Raw genomic sequence first — 22,689 nt, 5'->3', positions numbered from 1 at the left:
AATAAATATTTATATGATTTTATCGCAATCCTGTAGTGCACTTACTATTGGCTACTACAGCTTCCTCAGAATTTCAAATTAGACTAACACGACCTTATCATAGTCGATACGTAAGATTAGATAATATAAATTACACTGCTATTATTATTTATATAATAATAAAAGTATAATAGTACAGTTGCGATAGACCGCGTCTAATAGCTAATTGGTGTTCGTACGTTGATCCCTCTTTTTCTTATTGGTACTGAATAAATACCTGTTGTCTCGTATAATTTTTTCTTTCATCTTTTTGTCATTTTTGTCAATCAAATTTTATAATGTATCCTTAAAAGAAACGTTCGTTAAATAAAAATATATAAGCTCTTATTTCTTCATTTTAATCATCCAATTTACTTTCCATCAAATCAAAAAAAGTATACAAATTGATTGGCTCTGAAATATTTTTTCAGATTTAATTTTTTTTTTGTTTGTTTTTGTTTTTTATTTCTCTTTCTGTTTCGTCTTTCCTACTTGTTTCTTCATTATTAATAAAATCTAATTTTTATGTATTCATCCCTGTTCTTCAAGGTTGCTAATAATGTATCTTTGGATTGGTACGGAACATTTCATATCAACGATGCATTAGTGGACACTGCCACATAATCATGAAGGAAGTTTCAATTAAGATTACAATAATATAGTAAATGTAAGTGTGTATTTCAATAATCGATTAATTTCATTTATTTTTTGTTTCTTTTCTTTTTGTTTGTTTTTCTTTTAAACCTTATTCGTGTTCTCTTACTTCTATCGACTACTTCGCATTCGCATACTTTCTTTCGATTCGCTACATTTATGCACGTAGGTTTTATATATTTTTTCGTTTTAGTGATTAAAAGTCTGATATGAATGTATCGCAAGATGTTAAAATTTTTTAATTACGTTTGTAAACGTGTAGAAATCTTCTTATATTATTTTGTGATTTAAGAGCATAGTATTAAAATTCGACGTTTAATTAATTATAATTGGTTCTATACATCCATCAAATTTCTTTGTTACTTTTTTTTCTAAAATGTTACTTTAAAATTTACTTCACTAGATTAGTATTTTTGGAACAATACTTTAATGCTTGACTTCAGATTTCCTTATATATATATATATATTCTTTTCCACCTCTCTCCTACCCTAACGTTTGTTTTTCTTTTCATTTTTTCTCCTTTTTTTTTTATCTGTTTTATATATTAACTATGAAAATGAAACATTTTCTAATCCTTTACGACGATTATCTTGAATAATTCTTGACTATATGATTATTTTTTATTTTATCACCATAAAGTTGCTGGGAAGTACATTAGGTCAAGGCTTGATTTCTTCACTAGACCATTTTCATTATCTTAGCGTTATATACATTCATGAAATCATGACATGTTCCCCATATCTTCCGTTACTAATTGAAATTGCTCTTGGCCTGTATAAAATTATAAAAATGATAACAATTATTAATCCGTGAATTAATTAATTGAAAAATTCTTTTTATAATAAAATATCCAGTTGTTAATTAAAAGGCAAAATTTAATGAATTTTACTTATACTTATATGTGCGAATATCTATTTTATTATCGTAAAATAAAATTGGTATAAATCCAAAATAAAAGATGATTTATTTCGGGTATTAATATGATTTGTCGGTCGAAGATTAGAAGTGCGTGTAATGAGAAACATACATGTTTTAGAGGCAAAATTAAATCAGAAATAATTTTAAATGTGAGATATTGAAAAACTTCTCATTCATTATATAAAGGATTTGAAATTTCGTAAACCTTCTCAATATTTCAATTATGGCGCAATATCTTTATAAATTGCCATATTAACAATACGAAGTCCGAAACTTAGACTAATGTGATTTACATGAAAGCAGCACATAAGGCAAATCTATTTGAAAAAAAAAACCATGAATATTAATAAATATATGAGGAATGAAATCCTAAGATTTTTATCTTATTAAATTTGAAGAATTAATTATAATTGCTAATGCGGTAACGAAAACAAAACAAAAACAAACAAAAAAATAAAAAAAAAAATTTTATATTCATTAGAATTTCATGCGGTCATTGTTTTTACCAATTGTTAATTGTTTATAAATTTTCTTATCCGATATAAGCCAATGAAGGCCTGATTTTTAAAAATAAATATATGACTTTTGATAAAATTTAAATATTATTGAAACGCTGTATGAATGAAAAGGGAATGAAAAGGGAACGAAGTTCCAAGTAAGCGGCAATATTACTTTAGACCGCGATAACAAACAGCAAGATATTCGAGCAATTTGATGAAATCGCTGCCCTGCAGTAGCGAGTCCGCCGCTTTTCCAAATTACCGAGTACGAATTAATCAATGGCAGGCGGGGAGGGAGGAAAGCGGCTGCTTCGTCCAAGCGGCGAGGACATTTTACTACTTAATATTCGAGAGACATGTTCGGAATCGTAATAATCTTTTATATCCTTATACTCACTGTGCAAATAGGCTGCGAGCTCGCGATCCTCGGCAATCAGGGCGAGCTCCCGCGGAGTACTTCCGTTTTGATCTCGGACTGTTAAAGTAGCGCCGCCGGCGACCAACATGCAGCAAATCGATCGCCGTTTTTGTTGCGCCGCTTTATGGAGTGCCGTTTGACCCCTGACGGAATGGAAGGCAAATTTTAATTAGGGAACGCTGGCCGACAATCGCGGTCCCCGCTTATTAATAATGCTAATGGCGCGTTGTCATAAAAGCATAAAAGAGGGAAAACAGACCAAGACAATGAGGGAGAAATTGATAGGAAAGAGCGAAGGAGAGGAAGAATAGAAATGAAAAGATCGCTCTTTGTGTGTTTGAAATACGAAGTGGGTGAGGGAAGGACATTTTTAATGAGGTTTTTTTTCTTTTCTCTCTCTTTTTTTTTTTTTTGCACCCGCTTTATATATACGTATTTACAAGTATTTTTATAATAAAAAAGTTTTAATTAAGAGTAAGTGAAGCTAAGTGTGCGATGGCTTGTGACTATCATTGCACCAATTAAAATATTAATATATACGTACATAGGTGTACTAAGATACGTATGTGTATATATATACATAAATTTCGTCGATTCGTTAATGTTCTTATGATTTTACATAGCAAAAACTAGATGAATAATGGGACAAGAATAATGTCATAAATCACTACCGATCTATCCTTTTCTATGGGAAATCATATGACACGCAATTCATGCTATATTTTTATCACACCACTTTTTATCTTTGGATAAATGTTATGTTATGGTAAAATGTATGCGAACGGCCATATTGTTGTCATAAAATTTTCACACCGAGGCCATAAATGGCCAACGCGACATTATCATTGTGAGCAGTTTTTTTTTTTTTTTTTTAATGAATTTCGCAACTCCGACATTCGCGGAATCGATGAATTTAATTCGCCAATTGACAAAGCAAACTCGTCGATTAATTATTTATTCGGGCACATTAGCCAAGAACGTCGGTTAATCGCTTCAGTCGCGACAATTTTAAAGCCATTCCGTATTTGAATCCAGACAATGACAAAGTCTTTCCTGACCTACATGTATTTATTTACCTACCCATATCTAAAAATATAATACGATTAGACTGCTATTACAGGACAGAGCAATCCAATAACGACAACAACTCCAGCGTCTTTATTGAATTATCGTATTTCCTGTGATAGTAGCTATCCCCCGTCACCCCTTGGCCGACCGTTGTCGCGAAGCCGCGAATCCCCGACGTATAATTACGGCCACCGACGCTACTAGCTGCACCGCTCCGATAATCATACATATTCCATTCGAGCAAACTCACTTTTCGTTATCGATCATATTAATAATCGTCGGGGGCGCGCATGCGATGAGGTAGCGCACAATGTCCTGGTAGCCGAGCTTCGAAGCCACATGGAGGGCCGTCTGGCCGGTGGCGTCGATCGACAGCAGGGAATAGCCGCGCTCGTGAAGCTCCTTTAGGGCGGGCAGGTCGCGGACCTTCGCCGCCCGTAAGATGCCATCCGACGTCTTCTGCAGCAGCTCGGTACTGAACGCGTGCACCCCCGAGCTTAGACCGAAGAGCCTGTCGCGAGGACTGTAAAACAAATCCAAGGCTTACCAATAGTGTTATTTTTTAGAGGGATTGGGCGGGCGAGGTAGGGAGGGGGGAGCACTGGTCGAGGGCGATACGACTTTGTACGAACGTATTGGCTCGAAATAATTATCGAATTGCCTTGAGCGACGATGTGATGTTGTTACGTAAAATAGTATTTACTTGCCCCCCCCCCGCCATTTCTTACGTTCACCATTTACACTTTTAACGATTAAAGAGCTTGCAGTAGCTTGCTAAAAATATTTCGCATTGCAACAAAGTCAATTAAAGGAATTTGATCGATTGACTTATTAAAATTACAGACGCCCTCGGTTCTTAGTTCTTAGCCAGTTCTTAGTCATATTCAAAATTACTTTAGTCTCGCAAAATGTCAAGAATTCATGCGAATAGAATACGAGAATTAGCTTCTCATCAAAATTTAAATAGCCCATGACGATAATCTTAATAACTCGTTGCAGCTAGCCTAGATAACTAATAAACTATAATTAGATTAATTAAATATCACGATAGACCCAATGATGTATTATTCTGCTTACAATACTTAGAAACTCGATTATCGATTATCAAATTCGTCTGAATTTTCTTTCTCAAGCTACGATACGATATTATTCGCTTTGTAAAATACACCATTGGAGCTTCCTTCCATTATCGAAATATTTATTTCTGAATGTATCGGTCATTGTGTTTTGGCTTTTGTCTTTGTTTTTAAATTGAGAATAAACTAATACCCCGATCGTTAAGGGGCTCGATGTAAATAAGCTCGTCAGCCAATTAAGTGGAGTCTTATTAAGGACAGTTTACAAACTTATTCCACCTCTCTAATTATTAACGTTTAACAAATCGCATTTAAAAGCCAATGATTAACATATAAAATGGTTGTCAATATCTCTCAACTAGTTGTCAATAATCTACTAATAATTAGTGAATTACGGAACTTGTAAAGTCGACTATATCGTGGAATTAAAATAACTTAAAATCTTTTCAATTGAAAAAAAATAGGATTGTGCTACATTTCAATACAATTGTTGAAATAATTAAGTACATATAATACAATACAATGAATAAAAAAAGATGAATTCTATTAAAGTAGAAGTTTTGAAATCCAAGTAAATCCATTATCATATATCCATAGCAATTACTAACTTTAAAACAAAAATATAATAATAAAGTAAATTTGTATGCGAAATAATATTATTTCGTTGAATGGCATGATTAAACTTGTAAAAGTTTTAATAATAGTCATAGTAATAGTAATAATAATAATGATAATAATAATAATAATAATGATAAGAATGATGATGATGATAAGAATAGTAAAGAGAGGAAGGCCAAAAGAAAATATATTCATTAAAGTTTGAATGAGAATTGCACAGAGAGAGAGAGAGAGAGAGAGAGAGAGAGAGACTCTTAATCTCAGTATTTCGTATATTGATCAGCTCATTCACCCATTTCTGTTGCTCAATCCTATAAATATACTCCATATAATAAACTATGATCTAACGTGTCTGACTCGCTCCCGACACAATCTGGTGTGACTTCGGAAATAGAATTACAGCTAACCTCGTGTCATTCGCTCGTCAGGTCAACCATACGATGGCCCTCGCATTACAATGGACGTAATTGCCTCGTTTAATTATCATCTCATGGCATTACAATAGGCATTCCTTACCTAATGAAAGTAGGTGGCGGCTCGTGCGACATGCGGACGACGTTTGTCGTTGTGATTGATTTGGATGACGACTGCTTCGACGAGCCCTGCGATACTCTATTCTCGTTGACGTAATTCTCAGAGCGCCTGCGCTCCATGTTTACTGCAAGGTTACTCCTGCTCGCGTTCCTAGGCGATTGTTGAAAGCGAGACTTGGTGCACGAATCTAATCTCGAATGATGCTGCTGCTGCTGCTGTTGATGCTGTTGTTTTTGTTGTTGTTTTTGTTGTTGATGCTGCTGCTGCTGTTGTTGTTGATGCTGTTTTTGCTGCTGCTGCTGCTGCTGCTGCTGCTGCTGCTGCTGATCATCGCGGTACTCGTATGATCGGTCCTTATCTTTATTATCCGTACGATTAGATTCGGTACGCGGCTTCTTTTCCGCGGAAGCTTTTCGCCGGTCTTCTCTTGAATATGAATTACCTCTTACATTAAAGCTGCGCGGGAATAAAGGGAGCGTGGCGAGGGATGGGAACAGCCACTTGGCTACATTGTAATGTTTAAAATAAACAGAAATAAAAATATATACTAATGCTAATTAAGTCTTAAAAATTTTCTTTTCAATTGTCAAAATAATTTGATCTTTACTTTCTTATTTAGAAATCTCGCGTTTTATAAGTTTTATTCGATTACTTGTGTAAATTAATAATTGGTCCTCATAAAAGTGTGGAGGCTACATGCCGTTGAAATTCGAATAGAAAGTAGAGCGATAGTGAAGAGGACACACTTATTTAAATGTAAAGAATTATAACTGACTGTTACGCGTATGTACATTGTATACCTGAACGTTTGGTTATCGACTTGCTGACCCTGCGAGCCTTGTGTAGAAGGACCTTCCTGAAGAATGTATATGGCCTCGCTCACGACGTCCGCGACGTAGTGTAACTGCTCCTGTGCTCGATCGATTCTAAAAAGTCGTTCCGCTGTACACGCTGCACGCAACAAAAACAAAAAAAATATTTCTCATAAATCTCTTCCGACGCTATAAAAAATTTGCCTGGCGTCATTTTATGATGATAATAACGTCACCACGAGCAGTGCCACTGGCGTACATTATTCGCCACGTGGAAACATCGGTAAAGTCATTGGACCTGGCCCGTAATATCAATCCGTAAGATAATTCCATCGTCTATCAATACACTCAATGCATATCTCATGCATTTAAGCATGAATTACTAGCCAAATAATAGTATTATAAAGGATTGGAATTGAATAACGGCGTATGCAAATAGTGATAAATAATGGAATAATGCGAGCCATTACTAACAGTCGAGGAAGCAACAAGAATCCATTGGATACTCCTTGGCGAGCATATTCCTGAGTGACTCGAGGTCCATCGCGGCATCGAGATCGAGCGGCTCCGAGTGCCACTGGATCGCTGTCTTCATCAGTCTGCTTTTATCGGAATGGAAGCTCTCGTAGTCGGACATCCTGATCTTCATGAGCGGTATCTTGAGCCTCTCGAGCTCGGCGGCCTTCTGCCTCGGCTTCCCGGTGTTGCGCCGCTTCGCCAGCATCGTCGCTTTATTCAAAAGGCTCATATTGATGATCGAGGGCAGCAATCGACACGCCTCGCCGTCCACCTGCGCAGATTAATGCGAGACGCCACTTTTTTTAATCGATCCCTCGCGCCAATCTGGCCCCTCTAATCCCCGGTCCTCCTATCTTTCGCGTATTAACATTTCCCAACGAAATTACGACGGGAATTAGGAATTTAAAGCTCAATATTGTCTATAGGAATCTTCATCCCTATTCTTGCTCTTAACACCACGGTCATAATAAAATTGAACATCCTTAAAGTCTTAATGTGAGCCATTTCGAAAGTGCTTCTTAAACTTTTATCTCGGGAGCCGATGTTTGCTCAATCTTTTTAACTCAATAAACAAGAGAACGAATCCTTACCACCATTAAAATCACTATTAAAACTCTGCATTACTTTTTAACCTTTTAATTCCACAAAATTCATGTCCGTGCAATAATCGTCTTTGCCAAGCGGTCAACGACAATCCACACACTTAATCCGTCTATTTCTGCCTCGTTTAGTCGCGAAACCATGAATCGTAACTGCCCGACCCAGGATCATATTGTTTCCGTGATTTAACGAGGGTTTGAGCTATGCTACGAGCTTCTTATCGCCTAAATGTCCCAAGTGGTAGGGGGGGGGGGCGATGATTCGACGAACGTAAGCGCGATCGAATAAATAATCGACCGACCTGCATGGGTATGGTCCTGGTGGTGACGATCTTGGCGGTGCTGCACTGAGCGATGCTGGTCCCGTGTCCGCCAGCTTGGAGGAGCGGCAGCTGATATGTCGTAAGGCCAACGACCTCAATGAGACCGTCCTCGGTCGAGGGCTCCCTGCCAACGCCTCCGCCCCAGGGGTGCGTACCACCACCGTACGAGGCAATATTGAGAAAGAGGATAGCGTGGACTCTGTGCTCCTTGAGCTTGGGCGTCATATCCTGGCCGTCGCACTCGAGCGTCACAAATTCCGAGAGGTCCTTCCATCTGCGCACCACCAGATCCTTGCCACCCATCTGACCGTAGAACATCTTGTTACGCAGTCGGGAGTTGAAGCGCTCGGGATGGGCCTCTGCAACATTAATCAACTTGATACCGAGAACTGCTCTCGAGCAAGCCTACCCAACCGCTCTCTCGATTAAGCTTCCCGCGTGCTTTATCGCTTTAAGCACAGCTTTAATTCCATCTGTATCTGTGGCTGACTTTGCCTCGTCGATTTCGTGTCTATTCTGAATGAGCATTGATCGCAAAATCGTGCCCTTAGAGATTCAGCAGGCAAGAAGGTGGGGAAGCTTATGCTAACGTTCGCATTAGCATTTCACGTTATTGATATTAAAATCTTATTATCCATGATTATTACAAATTTTTATAACTAAACTTCAAGCTCGCAATTTGAAGTGTCAAGATAATTTAATATGCACACTTGAAATTCATTTCAAAGGTATACGCGCTCCAAGACCTTGTTTGCTAAAAATGGATAAAAGACTATTATTTTCCTCTTAAATAGACTTTGCATATATACGTATGTGCAAGGCTTTAACGGCACTATTGGCAATATAACGATATTTTTACATACTTTCGCGCATATATGATGAGGTCGTTTAAAGAAGACGTTTTGTATTCAATTTATATGGGTATTTTTACATTAGAAATTCAGATGGTTTTCATTAAGCTTTTCATACGTCGGCATTTTCACTTTATTCAAGGTGAATCGCAATATCAAGTTCGAGTATTTGAGAAGGTAAAAAAAAACATCTTATATGTAAGACACTTTGATGAGATAACAGTATCTATAAAGACGTATCGATCAAAGCGTTGCATTTTGCAGAGAAAATTGTCTCTTTTAGCAGAGCGAAAGAAAATTCTATCCTGTCATTAATTCATCCTACATGTTAATTTATCTGTATCTTTCACTTGATTATTATACTGTACGGCTCGTATATTATCATGACATTATTATTATTATTATTATTATTATTATTATTATTGTTGTTGTTGTTGTTGTTGTTGTTGTTGTTGTTGTTGTTGTTGTTGTTGTTGTTGTTGTTGTTGTTGTTGTTGTTGTTGTTGTTGTTGTTGTTGTTGTTGTTGTTGTTGTTGTTGTTGTTGTTGTTGTTGTTGTTGTTGTTGTTGTTGTTGTTGTTGTTGTTGTTGTTGTTGTTGTTGTTGTTGTTATTATTATTATTATTATTATTACATGTTTATCTGTGTCGATTTTGGATTATCGTAAACATTTTATATTTGTTATAAGTAGGTTAAAAAAATTGAAAAAATATATTAATACTGTACAAATGTAAATATTAAATATGTGCAAAATGCGTGTATTTCACGATTATCAATTTTAAAAATAAGGCCAATATGTTTTATCCTTCTTTTCCTCTTAATCGGATAATATGATTTGTTCGACGGATATAAATTTGTCAAATTTAAAAAATAGAAAAGATAAATATAGCTTTTGTCGATACCTTCACTCTGCGTTGCATTAATGTATTTCAAAAATTTCATATTAACTTTCTTATGGTAAATTACATTAAAATTTGTTATTAATCGAGTTTCAAAAATATTTTATGGTACTCTGTACTGCTTTGAAACTATATTTCATGAATTATGAGTAAGCACATCAATATGCAACGATCGGTACGTATGCACTTAACTAAAAACATTTTATTTAACTTTGTAAAGTACAGAATGTTTATCTTTGTAAAATGTTCAACTATTTACTTTTATCAATGCAGAATTTATGCCGTTTATTATATTTGCTTTAGTCAACGCGCTATATTCTTCGATGGCAAAGTTCATGGCAATACACGAATGATTTAGTTAACTAATAAATATTCAAAATTTTAAATCAATATCATTAATATATCGACTACGCTTGATAATTCATATTTAAGCAATTTCAATGTTCTCATATTGAATCAATAGGTTTATTTATTTAATGAAAATTCATATAATGTCACGAGAGAATGATTGATTTAATCGTGTAAAAAGTGTTAAAACATTGGAATAATATTTCAGTATTTCAATAAAAAAAAAAAAATATATATATATATATATATATATATATATATATATATATATATATATATAAGAAACATATAGTTTTTGTTTTTGAACAGTTTTAAAAAATAGTTTACCTATATATTATTTTCTCGTCGTATAAAAGTAATCTTAGACTATATTCACATTTATAAATTATCTTTATTAATGTAGTAATTTTGTCAAATATAAAAATCGGAAATGAATTTTGTTTTAATTACATTAATAAATTTATGAAGGTAAATTTTCCGAACCAGCACATTACTGCATATATCTGTATTTGCATACTTGGAAGGTCCACATCATAAAAATTAACGTGAAATTAAAAATTTTTAAAGTATTTATTCACTGCGAGTCGTACGGTGCTACTTGGAATGATTCTCTTTGTACTTTCAAGGTTGAAAATGTCCACTTCATAAGTTGCACGAAGTACTTTAAATTCAGTAAATATTTTATCGATGGAACTTAACGAAGACTCAAAAAGATAATAAATATTTCAAGTAGCTCGTTCTAATTTTGTGATAAAAATTTAAGGATCCGAGGGTCAAAGCAAATTTTCCAAATGAAAAGTTTCGATGGAAGTTTTTTCCTTTCATTTGTAAGCTTCGGCAATAGTTAATTTATTGTGTAGGGCTTGTGATACTAAAAGCCCGGAAAAATAGGAAAATCTCATTTAAATTCTTCACCCCGTACGCTCGTATCACTGAAATAATAGTACGGCGATGTGATTTATTGTAAAAATTTAAAAAAAAAACGTCCTTTGCACACCTCTAAGGACATTTAAAGACAAGAAACTTACGCGTTCCTCCTACAGCTGAGCGGCACCAAATGAATTTCATATTTACATAAACTATCCCAATTCCGATAATTAAAAGCAAGTTTAATTTTTCAATTGCCATAATTTGCTTCAATTGGTGGTATTTTTATGTTTAAAGCGGATATCGTGGAGCGCATAATGTGACTTTAATCCGATATATTCAAGAAATAAATATTAAAGCTCAAGCAGAGTATTTGCTTAGCTATACGCTCACTCAGATCAGTTTCTATAATTAATCAGTAAATTTACGACGAAGCATTTATTATTGAAGTTATTTTCTCAGCTCTTAGAATTTATTATTCATCAACCCTATTTGCAATGTTATATTACGCGATCGTGTGTACTTCCGCAGATAATGGAAGTCTCTCGTATCCGTCATTACAATAAAGTTCACTTTAGTAATTGATCGCCGCGGTCAACTAAAAGATCGATAGGAATGAGAGACCGAAATAGAATTCCCATGCTGTAAATGGTAATTGGCAATCGAATGATTAAAAGCCGACATGACACCGGGAATGCTTGGAGCGTGTGCTCGGGTGAGGCCAACCGCCGAGTCCAAGCCGGAGGTTCGAAAAGTTTAGCCAGTTAATCGCGCGCTCCCGAAAATGAAAGAATTGATCCGATGAAAGAGGAGGCCCCGGCTTTACCGACCTCTCGCCTCGTGGAACTCCAGAGCGATGTGGGCGTCGACGCCGAGGGAGTAGTAATTGTTGACAACGTTGAGGGGCAGATTCTCTTTGCCTTTGGCCGCGTCCTCGTCGGCCGCGGCGTTCGCCTCGGGATTGCGCTCGACGACTAGCTGCCAGCGGTCGAGTATCGAAGTCTCGCTCTCAGCGAGACTGTCCAAGATCTTGCCGATGGGTTCGTCCGTGTAGCCGCCACCCCAGCCGAGGGCCCGGGCGAGGTCATTGCCGGTTCCGAGAGGTAAAGTGCCGACCGCGGGACCCGGCGAGGCTCCGATCTGGTCGAGCACCGAGAGGACCCAACCGACGGTGCCATCGCCACCGCAGGCAAGGACACGGAGATTCGGAACCTTCTTGAACAGCTCGAGCCTGAAAGGTTGGAGGGGTAAGACTTGTGTAAGACATTGGCGTTTATATGATCGTTGGGAAAACGCATGCGCCATTCACCTAAAGGACTCGAGCCCACGTTGATTGATCCGAGGATCCTAATGATCCTCGAAATCGCAAGTCCGATTCGACTTTGGAAATGGGCGACGATCCGGCAATTTCTTAACTCCCCAAGTTTCTCTTATGTTCTACGTATAATTTGAGCATTCACGGAGATAATTAAGATTTTTCTTGATTTTTTTTCTTCGTCGTCGAGAGGAGGTACTTAATCTAGCTGTGCCCCTTTACAAAAAGTTATAGAGATAATCCGAAATGCAATTTTATGAAAATCGGTAGGTTGAGCTGTCCAGGATCACTAATAGCGAATTAACGTTACAGTGCATGAAATTCAAAACACTGCTTTCAGTATTCTGAAATTTCCGGAAGTTATGATATCTTGACAGATATATGTCTAAAATCCTATCATTACATTCCATTTAAATATTACTAAATTATATAAATAATAAAGGGAATTGGATTCACATTGGAATTTTCACACCCGATAAATTGTAATTCGCTCACCCAATTGCGCATTTGACAATGTAATGTACATGTTTAATCAATAGCTAAAATATATCCAAATATCAAATATATAATCTTAATTTGGAAAAGCTTAACAGCTGTAAGGTTTTGACAGAAAATTTATCAAATTTCATTAGAATCGGGACGGCCCTTTGATGTTCGAAATTCAAAAGGCACTTTTCAGCATTTTATTAAATGCAATAATGTTTTAATGCAAAATGCAATCTAAAAAATCGTATTAATATTATTGCATCATGAGAATAATAAAGTGAAAATGTTAAAAATGGCCTTTTTAATATTTTTTAATACATATCCTCTACTCATACGCGAATATTAATTGACTGTGAAATATTCTATCAATTAAACTAATAAGCAAAGGTAATAATCTCGTTTGGTAGTGCATAAAGTCGAAGGACATTGTGGCCTGATTATCCTCGGTACTCGAGTACCTGTCAGAAAAAAAAAAAAAAAAAAAAAAAAAAACAATCATCACCTCCATTAGGTTTCTATTTAAACAACTCGTCGAATCTTCTGGTCAAGGGCTCCATTATGTATCCATATACAACGCGAACGACTTTCCGAACCACCTTATCGTGACGGCAAGCCGTCCACTTGAAAATCTTACGCCGCTATTATATAATCAGGGAAAAGGAGAAATTGAGGTGTCGAATTAATAGAGCAATCGTGCGAATATCTTTTTCCAAATGCAAATCCTCATATTGTGTCTTTCCTATATTATGTATTTATCCCATAATTTTTTCTCTCTCTTTTTATTTCCATTAAATGCCCGAAAATAGTTAAATGCTCTCGTTCGTCTATGTTATTGAAATAAAAACGTCCCATTAATTTGAAGTACGTAAAATTTCACATTTGACGTATGTGCTTTAATTTATTCATTTTACTTATAGACCTATATCATTTTCATAAATATTTACGAAAATTTAGTGGAATTTAGTACAACAATGAGATATAATATAAGAATACTAATAAATCAACAGGAAATGTGGAAATTCTTTTATCTCTCTTTAAGTGTAAAAGATAAATTTTCGGAAAATAGAAATTATTATAACATTTCGTGGATTCAAACAAGCAAACCTGCAAAGATGAAAATATAACAAAACGATTTGTTCCAAGCATTGCACGTATCTAAGAAGTTATTTCTGTTAAATCTCGACATGTACACGTACATATTCCATCAATACTGATGTATTTATGCATTGGATGTATGGGACGATTAGTTCTCTTAAAAATGATTTAATACGGCATCTGATAATAATTACACGCATAAAGTATAAAAACGATCGATTATAAGACAAGATAAATGTTTATTCTTTTATCGAGGATTTTATGATAGGGGGAGATGGTTGTGATAAAACATAGTATTGTTACCCTTAAACCAAACTTGGTAAACGTATCGATAAATATTAAGACATAAAATTTTATTAAACCATTCTATTAACTATGATAATAGTTTCTTTAATTCGCATAAAAATATCATGAAATACCATAAAATATTACGTAATCTCTAATAAATATTATAATAAATGTTATAATTAATACGAAGAAAAAATCGTCATATATATATATATATATATATATATATATATATATATATATATATATATTATTATTATTTCGCGCTTATTATATAATTTATAGAATAAGTAGAGACAATATGAACATATTTTGTAAAATAAACAAAACAAGTCTCGAATAATATATACAAACAAAACCAACTAATTCTGTTCTTAAGAATAAATTATAGTGTATTTATAAATAATAATCTTATTGTTACAATTTTATTTATCATAATTTGTACGATAATTTATTATTCTAAATTTTCAGTTTTAAACAACCAATTGAATTATTTGTAAAATTCATCCTCTTTCACTCACTAAGCTCAACTTATTACTACTACCATCTACTTACATAAACTGTTAATTGTTATTTAATACAAACATTATTTTTTATCTATTGACTAAATTATGTACTATTAAGACAAAATTAAAAATGATTTTCATTTAGCTAAGAATTTTTAAAAAAGTATACAAATACAGAAAGATCCAAAATTACACATTACATTGCAACTTTCGTATTTAATCAATATTATTATCATAATTTATTACATATTTTAATTTGACTAATTATAATACTTAAATATTATTTTTAGAAATAGTACGTGTTTATTAAAATTATCGATCTTTATGAGAGACTATTAAAATTGAAAGAGGTATACACAAAGTATTATGTCTATCATAAATCGTAAAAATCGCGATTAAATTTTGTTATATATAATGCTCGTTAAAAATTAAATTAATTATGAATTTTTTTCGTATATATATATATATATATACATATATGCATAATAAAATTTTTATTTACACAAAAGAACAATTTTTTTATACGTAAAAAATGCATTTATTTATTAGATTCAACGGGAAGCTATAAAATTTACAAATACTTAATGGCTCAGCAAAAATTAAATAATATTTCCACTAATGCGATATCGGAAAATATTTAAATTGCCATACATTTCTATAATTGAGGATAAGAAGTAATGATGTACAAAAAATAAATAATCTTAAGATATTAAATATTGTGTTATAAATATTAATGCAAAATAATTTATGCCATTTTATCTTTAAGAGTAATTCAGAAAATTTATGCAATATATTATTATCACGACTAAACTATAATTACTAATTTCATCCAATATAAGATTTTTATATCCCTTTTCAATATCACTTTATTCTAATACTTATTATTCAATAAATTTTTCTAAATGCAAAAAGATATTTTTTTTTAAATAAATAAAATAAATAATTTTCTTACCCCATATAGTAGTACTATAGAAGCTACATGTTCACAGAAATTTTATGAGTGAATTATTTACACGTAAAAAGTAAAAGCTTCTTTTTCATAGACTATAAATATATTTTGCTTTCAATGTATACTAAGTTATTTTTGCGAATTTTCTCTCGGTAATATTGAATAAAATCTGCAACATCAACATTTGTAAGATAATTAAGTGCAATATATAAAATAATTTAATAAAAAACATTTTATAATAGGCGAAATTCGTATTGCACATTCATAAGGTACAAATTTAATTTGTACCTTACATTTTCATATATCGTATTTTTGTTGTCGTTTAAGTAATTGTTTAATTTTGTTGAATTTATTTTAATTTAATGTGTATAATAATGCATATAATAAAGTATTTTTACATATATTATCGTTATTTTCGTATGATGATACAAATTGAATTCATGAGACAAATGAAAAATTATAAAAAATTTTAACCAAACTATAGTTAATTAAAAAATGCATCTATTGTATAACACAAGAAAATTAATCATTATAAGTAACATTATAATTTTTAATCAAAAATATCAACAAAAATTAAGTTTGTTAAATAATACTGACTTTCAATTTTAATATACAACATACATTGTATCGTAAATCATAAAATTTCGTATTCAATTTCTATAATGTGTATAGCTTATAACCATAATATGAAGTAAATAATTACATCATAAGTAAACTACTAAAAAATCGATTCACTAATTATCTCAGAAAATAGTATACTTAAATAATAACATATTATGCAGTTAATTTGTCAAGTTACTTGGTACGTATATATATATATATATACATTAGCACGCGCGCACACACACACACACAAACCACAAAGTTACTATTATTATTATTATTATTATTACTATTATTATTAGACAAAGAAAATTCTTTTTTTTTAATTTTCATAAATTTTCATATATTCAAATATTGATTTTAACTTACGATAAGATTATTTGAGATAATTTCAAACGCTTCCAGCTTTAATTGTTGATATTGCAAAAAAATAAAACTTATTATGTTTATGCCAAAAAAAGACTTTTTGATGCATTGTAAATGTGTAAAGAAAACGGTGTTATTGGTAATAAAATAAAATAAAATGCTTTTACAAAACTGCCTGATAATGAATGAAAGTATAAATATTATTGAATAGATAATACAAATAAGCATATCTACGTTCAATTTAATTTGAATAATATTTTTTAAAATAATCAAAATCGTTGATATCCTTAGTAATTTTTAGTAGCTATTTAATCAAGTTCACTAAATTACTAAAAGCAGCCCGTTGTTCCCCTAGGTCAATCTCAAGAGTATTACTGGAATCATGAATATGTCACATATTTCCATTGTAAAACTCTATAAATGAATTGTTTAAATTCAGCCAATTTCTTCAACATTATGTTTTTATTTGAATAGACGATGAATTTAATCCTATCGCATATAATTAATTATTATTGTTGTTTTAATTATAAACCAGGATGTTATACACGTACTTGCCCTAAATAAATAAATTGACGTGGCATTTATCTTTATTTAACGAGTAAGTTCGTGCATTTGAAATTAGGTGGAAAGTTAGTGGTGTAACAAGGAATATATCCTCGAGAGTATTCCACTGATTCAACTCATTTTTTTATGTATTGAAGTTTATGGAGACGTGTGAGACGCCTGTTATTTTATGTATGAGAGAGAGAGAGAGAGAGAGAGAGAGAGAGAGAGAAAGGGAAGGAAATATCATAGCTAATCAGCTGAGAAATACGAAAAGTCATAATTTTGTATACAAATATCAATTCTTTCCTTTCATATATACATTGTTATAAAATTTTTTTTATTCAATAATTGGCAAACCAAATTTTTTCTACTTTGTCCAACAAATTCTAATGTGACTTACTGCGACTAGATGTACTATTAAATGTAATATTATGCATTATCATTATAGATTAACATCCAAGGGAAGAGGTTAATTAAGGTTTTAATTCGAAATTTAATTAAAATTACCGTACCGTATGGATATAATTTTTCTAAATTCACAAGTATAAAGCTTTTGTTTTCATCTAAGAAATTTATGAAGTTTATTTTTTGAAATATTAATATTAGCTATTTATGTAATTGGTTAGAATATTGATTTTAAATTAATTTTTTAAAACTTTTGTATTTAAATGTATGTAAACCAACTTAACCTTTAAAGTAAAAATGTAAAGAAAAGAAAAAGAAAAAATTTTTACATTTAAAACTTGTATTAAGCTTTAAAAGCCGTGTTTCTCATCTTTTCTAATAACTTTTTAAAAAAATTAATTAAACAAATGCAAATTATTATATATATTATATCCCGTTAATAAGCGGTTGTTTTAATTTTTATTATAATTCATAGGTTCTTCAACTAGAAAGAGAAAATTAAATTTATCACAAAAACCAAAAATCACTTCAATTTCATAAATTTTATTAAAGCCACGCTGGTCTTTATCTTTCGGCTTTCGCGAATCAAGCATGAAGAAATAATAAAAGGAGTGAAACAGAGCGCACGACAAACCTTCCTATTCAATATTTTAGGTAGCCAAGTGGAAATAGATCTGAACAATTCAGTCTAGGACTTGAGTCGGTTATTTATTCAAGAGGTGGGGTCGAAACCTAATACATTTTATCAAAGTTTCTATATCGGATCCTTTTAGCTTTTTTCTTATTACTTGACGCAAAATTAACGAAGTTTGCAGATAAAAGTAGAGCAAAAGCAGCATTCTATGTTGATCAGACATTTATTGGGCATACATAAAGGCGCGAAAATATATTGTCGATCAAACAAGAATTTTTATCTCATTAAATGAAGTCTATCGAAGTATTTAAAGTTCTTCTTATAAGCAAGCTTTTACAAATTAAAATCATATCCTTATCTTATTTGTACTTATGAAAGAAATCGATAAAAGTTTTATATGCGTGCATACACGGTCAAGTTTGTTCTTCTTAATTGCTTGAATACTTAATAAATTTAATAATAATTTCGCACAATTAAAAAGTTAACTGAAACTTATTATTAACATGAGAAAATTTCCATATTAAAAACACAAACAGTAAGTTCGCTTAATTAAAAATCACTTATACTTTGGCAGGCGATTATAAAAGCACATCCTAATTATATACTGTAATTCTCAGACTCTATCAAATAATGAAATATCGTTTATTTTTACAATAATGTGTTTTACATTGTGAGCTATTATTTATATAAAGTTAACGATGTGCGTGTACGTGTGTGTGTGTGCGCGTGTGTGCGCGTATGCACAAGTAATAATCGACCACACAAGCCTTTATCGATCGAAACTCAGAAATTTTATAGATTTTACAAAGAGCGAACATATCCTTCTCTGTTGATATAACATATCCCGTCCAATGTGACCAAAAAATGAAAATAGAAAGGATGTTTTGGAAGCTTAATATACGTAGGCTCGACTGGTCGATGTAACTCGTTGCATTTTACGCGCAAGACTTATTGATTGATTGACTCAATTCCCGCGTTTCGATTGAAATGAGCAAACCGAGCGCCCCGTGCATATTCCGGGTAAGGATTGGCGATGCGTGTTTTGCATGCTCCCTCGCGAAGGAGCAGGGCAAAAGCAAATTTGTGAGACGGTGAATCGAGCGATTATCGCGATAAAAGAGCTCACGTGAACTCACCCCATTCTCGGGCCACCTTGCGTGAGATCGAAAACCTGTCGTGGATTGAGCAGCCATTGGAACTTCTGGAGGAGCTTCGCGCCCTGGTTGCCACCGGACTTCGGATTGATAAACACGAGGACGGGCGTAAGGTTATTGGTCGGTATGGGCTTGACCGCCCAGAGCTTGCCCTGGTCCTCCTTCTCCTCCCTCTCCTCCTTGTCCTTGGGCTTCTTTGCCTGGTTGCGTTTCTTTTTAGGCGATTTCCTGAGGCTGCTCTTGAAGTTGCCCTTGCGCGGCAGCTTGACGATCCAGGACGGTGGCACGACAATCGAGGAGTGGCTACCGAGCTCGCACTGCTCCCCTATGCGCTGCACGTTGAAGCAGGACTCGCGATTGTGATAAGCGCACTTGCACCAGCTGCAGCTCACCGCGATTATCTCTTTTGAGGAGAAGCTGAGCTTCGACTGGAAGGACTTGCCGCAATTGGCGCACTTGCCCTTTTGCGAGCGACGGTGGACCCAGTGGTGGTTCGTCACCTTTTGCTCGCGGTACTGGCGCACCCCAACGTCCCGGAAGCTCGGCTTGCAGGCGAAGTTGAGGCTGCCGGTGCAGAGTGAGTGGGCGACCACTCGACAGGCCGAGCACTTGAGCCGAGGTCCGTGTTTCTGCGGGTCATTCGCAAAAGGTAGGCATTATTTTTGTGGGCTAACGATTTTCGATCGAGGGGCTCTCGCGACTGGCACGAGCTGCGTTCACTGCTCCAATCAGCCTCGTGATTATCGAGCCTGAAGTAGGAACGCACGGGGCGAGAGATAAAGGGGCGAGATTTCTCGTCCCCTTTACTTTTCGTCCCCGTCCCCGTCGCCGTCGCCATTCTAAAGTTCATCGTAGGCTCTATCGTTGACAGGATGCACGTCCGACGAAAATGAGCGAGAATAAAACACGTTCGTTCTATCCTCGGCTTCGCCTCTCATTTACATTTGCCCGTCAAAGAGCGCGAAGCGTTCGTTCGTAATGTCTACCCTCCCCCAATTACGAGCGATCCGTTACGTACGCGTCGTGTGCTTAAAGATTGACAAATATCTTGAGCCGCTCGACAAACACCGAGCAAATGATTACATAATTCAATGTGCACCTTCAATTCAATAATTACGAATTGATAAGAGTGCGCATAATAGCTTGCATAATTAAATAAAAACATTGACTACGAAGTAGAGTATTAGCTATCAAATATGAATGACAAACATGACTCACCTTATTATTACTACTAGGCAATTAAACAAAACATTTATCAAGTACATTAACAATACCATGATAATGTTTATTCTTTAGAATAACGCTAGAATAGCGCGCGGGTAGCTTAATCAAATAATTAACTAACTGTGAATATAAATATGCATAATAATATTGATAAATAAATGAAGGAATAAATATTGATGCCGAAGGTTTATAAAATCATTCGTTGACGTTAGCTATGCGATACGAGAGCTCTAAAAGTCCGTTATTTACTAGCTAATCATATTTTCTCAGAATACACATAAGGTAAAAGCATAATCATTGTGGTGTATATTATCTTTACATTTTATTAAATCGTTAAAAACAAAAATAAAATGATTTAACGAACTCATACTTTAAAATAATGAAAGATAGTGAAGAATTTAGTACATAAAGGAAGTTATATTTCATTGAGAAACCTAATTGCGTCATAAAATTAATATGTGTTAGATATATAGGGTGGATATGTAGTTAAAGTATAAATTAGGTTAAAAGTGAAGTTGATAAAACGGCAGCTTCGCGTTACCCACTCTCGAACTTACCGAGAGATAAAGAATGTATAGGAAAAGTTTAGGCGGAGGATGTAAGTCTGAACTTACTGAGCAGTCGTTGGCGTAACAAAATTCACCGGAAGCCGCTGTAGGTACCCATAGATGTTCTCCATTTAAGGCGATATTACTCCAATCGGGTGTTGATTTTAGTTCTTTTTGTCCGGCACTGGAACCGCCGTCATCTTTATCACTGAAAGAACAAGAATAACCTTTGCACGTGACACAAAAACTTGTACTATGGATGAAATTTGAAATTCCATCTTTATGAATGAATGGCCGAAAGTTCAAGTTTATGTTAGATCGTAATTCATCGCATGCGTATAATAACGCCTTCGTACGTCCATGCATATGTCTCTCTCTATCTGAATATATATATATATATATATATATTCAATATTCACAGGATAGAGGAGAATAAACGTAAGGGGGTATAATAACGGTGGCAAAAATAAATAAAATTAGCAAATCGCATTTTAAGGTAAACGAATACAAAAAAAAAAAGAAAGAAAATTAACTGATGAAAACATCGCGCAAACATCGCGTGTACCATAATTTCGAATTCTCTTGATTTACTAAAATAAATTAACATAATAATACATAAATTATTTATTTAGAGCACTGTATAATTTACACTACTGGTTATAAATAACCGCGGGCATAATTTCCCATTATTTTGATATTTTTTCAAATATAATGAAAAACTTGTATTACGCGACGGTATACTTTTTATACGTTACATGCTAAAGAAAGTATTACGTTTGCAATAAATTTCACGTTGATAATTATCAGACGTACATTGAATTTATGCATACAGCTGAAATAGAAGTATCGTGATCTCTTCGAATCAATTATTACATTTGGAGATTAAATTTATTCAAACTGCCGTAGCATAATGCAGTCGAATCTGACGAAAACGCTATTGCAATAAGCGATGCGTTACGTTTATCTTAACTTGACGCTTACAACGTTAAACTGTAGGAGTGCTAAGCCCTTTGGTCATTCAATGGAGTAATTGGGTGATAGGCGTATACAATTATTAAGAGATACGATCTTTAAATGTGGACAGAATGAAACAGATAGAGATAGAGAGAGATAGAGAGACAGATAGAGAGAGAGAGAGAGAGAGAGAGAGAGAGCGATTAGGAGGAGGGAGGGTAGCGTTAGCCCAGAGCAGAGATAATCGCGTGATAGTTTTTCCATGTCTGACAAACCAAACCTTCCAATGCCTTCTTTCCGCGGAAAAAGTCGTTGGTTTTAAAGACTCTGGACTGAGGTAGCCGAGAAGGTGCAGGTGACACGATTACTAGGATCGAGGTGCGTAGTATCGTGCAGAAGTAAGAAGATACAACGTTCTCCATCGTCCATCATGCTGGTTCCATGCAAACGATCGTTACGCGTCATCGCAAGAGTCCCCAGGGTTGCTTCGCCCTCGGGACCTACCTACCCAGTGAACCTGCAGGCCTCGTCGCTGCCGGGCACGAGGGTCGTATACCTCGTCTGCACATCCGTCGGCAGGACGATATCGACGCT

General features: G+C 34.1%; 1 protein-coding gene across 1 annotated transcript in view; it reads right to left on the bottom strand.

Moving 5' to 3' along the window:
- Nucleotides 1-1,196: 1,196 nt before the first annotated feature.
- Nucleotides 1,197-22,689, bottom strand: part of rdgA (retinal degeneration A) — a 23,263-nt gene continuing 1,770 nt past the window's right edge. Inside the window, exons 2-11 of the mRNA XM_011503713.1 lie at nt 22,604-22,689; nt 21,208-21,349; nt 19,352-19,998; nt 11,853-12,253; nt 8,038-8,417; nt 7,092-7,407; nt 6,606-6,756; nt 3,828-4,100; nt 2,489-2,652; nt 1,197-1,444 (exon numbers count right to left, since the gene is read on the bottom strand). The exon at nt 22,604-22,689 is cut by the window's right edge and continues 894 nt beyond it. Coding sequence (XP_011502015.1) covers nt 1,395-1,444; nt 2,489-2,652; nt 3,828-4,100; nt 6,606-6,756; nt 7,092-7,407; nt 8,038-8,417; nt 11,853-12,253; nt 19,352-19,998; nt 21,208-21,349; nt 22,604-22,689 — 2,610 coding nt within the window. The 3' untranslated portion in view covers nt 1,197-1,394. The remainder of the gene's footprint in view (nt 1,445-2,488; nt 2,653-3,827; nt 4,101-6,605; nt 6,757-7,091; nt 7,408-8,037; nt 8,418-11,852; nt 12,254-19,351; nt 19,999-21,207; nt 21,350-22,603) is intronic.

The sequence above is a fragment of the Ceratosolen solmsi genome, unplaced genomic scaffold (genome assembly GCF_000503995.2).
Source record: "Ceratosolen solmsi marchali unplaced genomic scaffold, CerSol_1.0 scaffold8, whole genome shotgun sequence".
Classification (NCBI taxonomy): domain Eukaryota; kingdom Metazoa; phylum Arthropoda; class Insecta; order Hymenoptera; family Agaonidae; genus Ceratosolen; species Ceratosolen solmsi.
The sequence above is the reverse complement of the archived record's forward strand: the minus strand, read 5'-3'. Positions and strand labels throughout refer to the sequence as shown.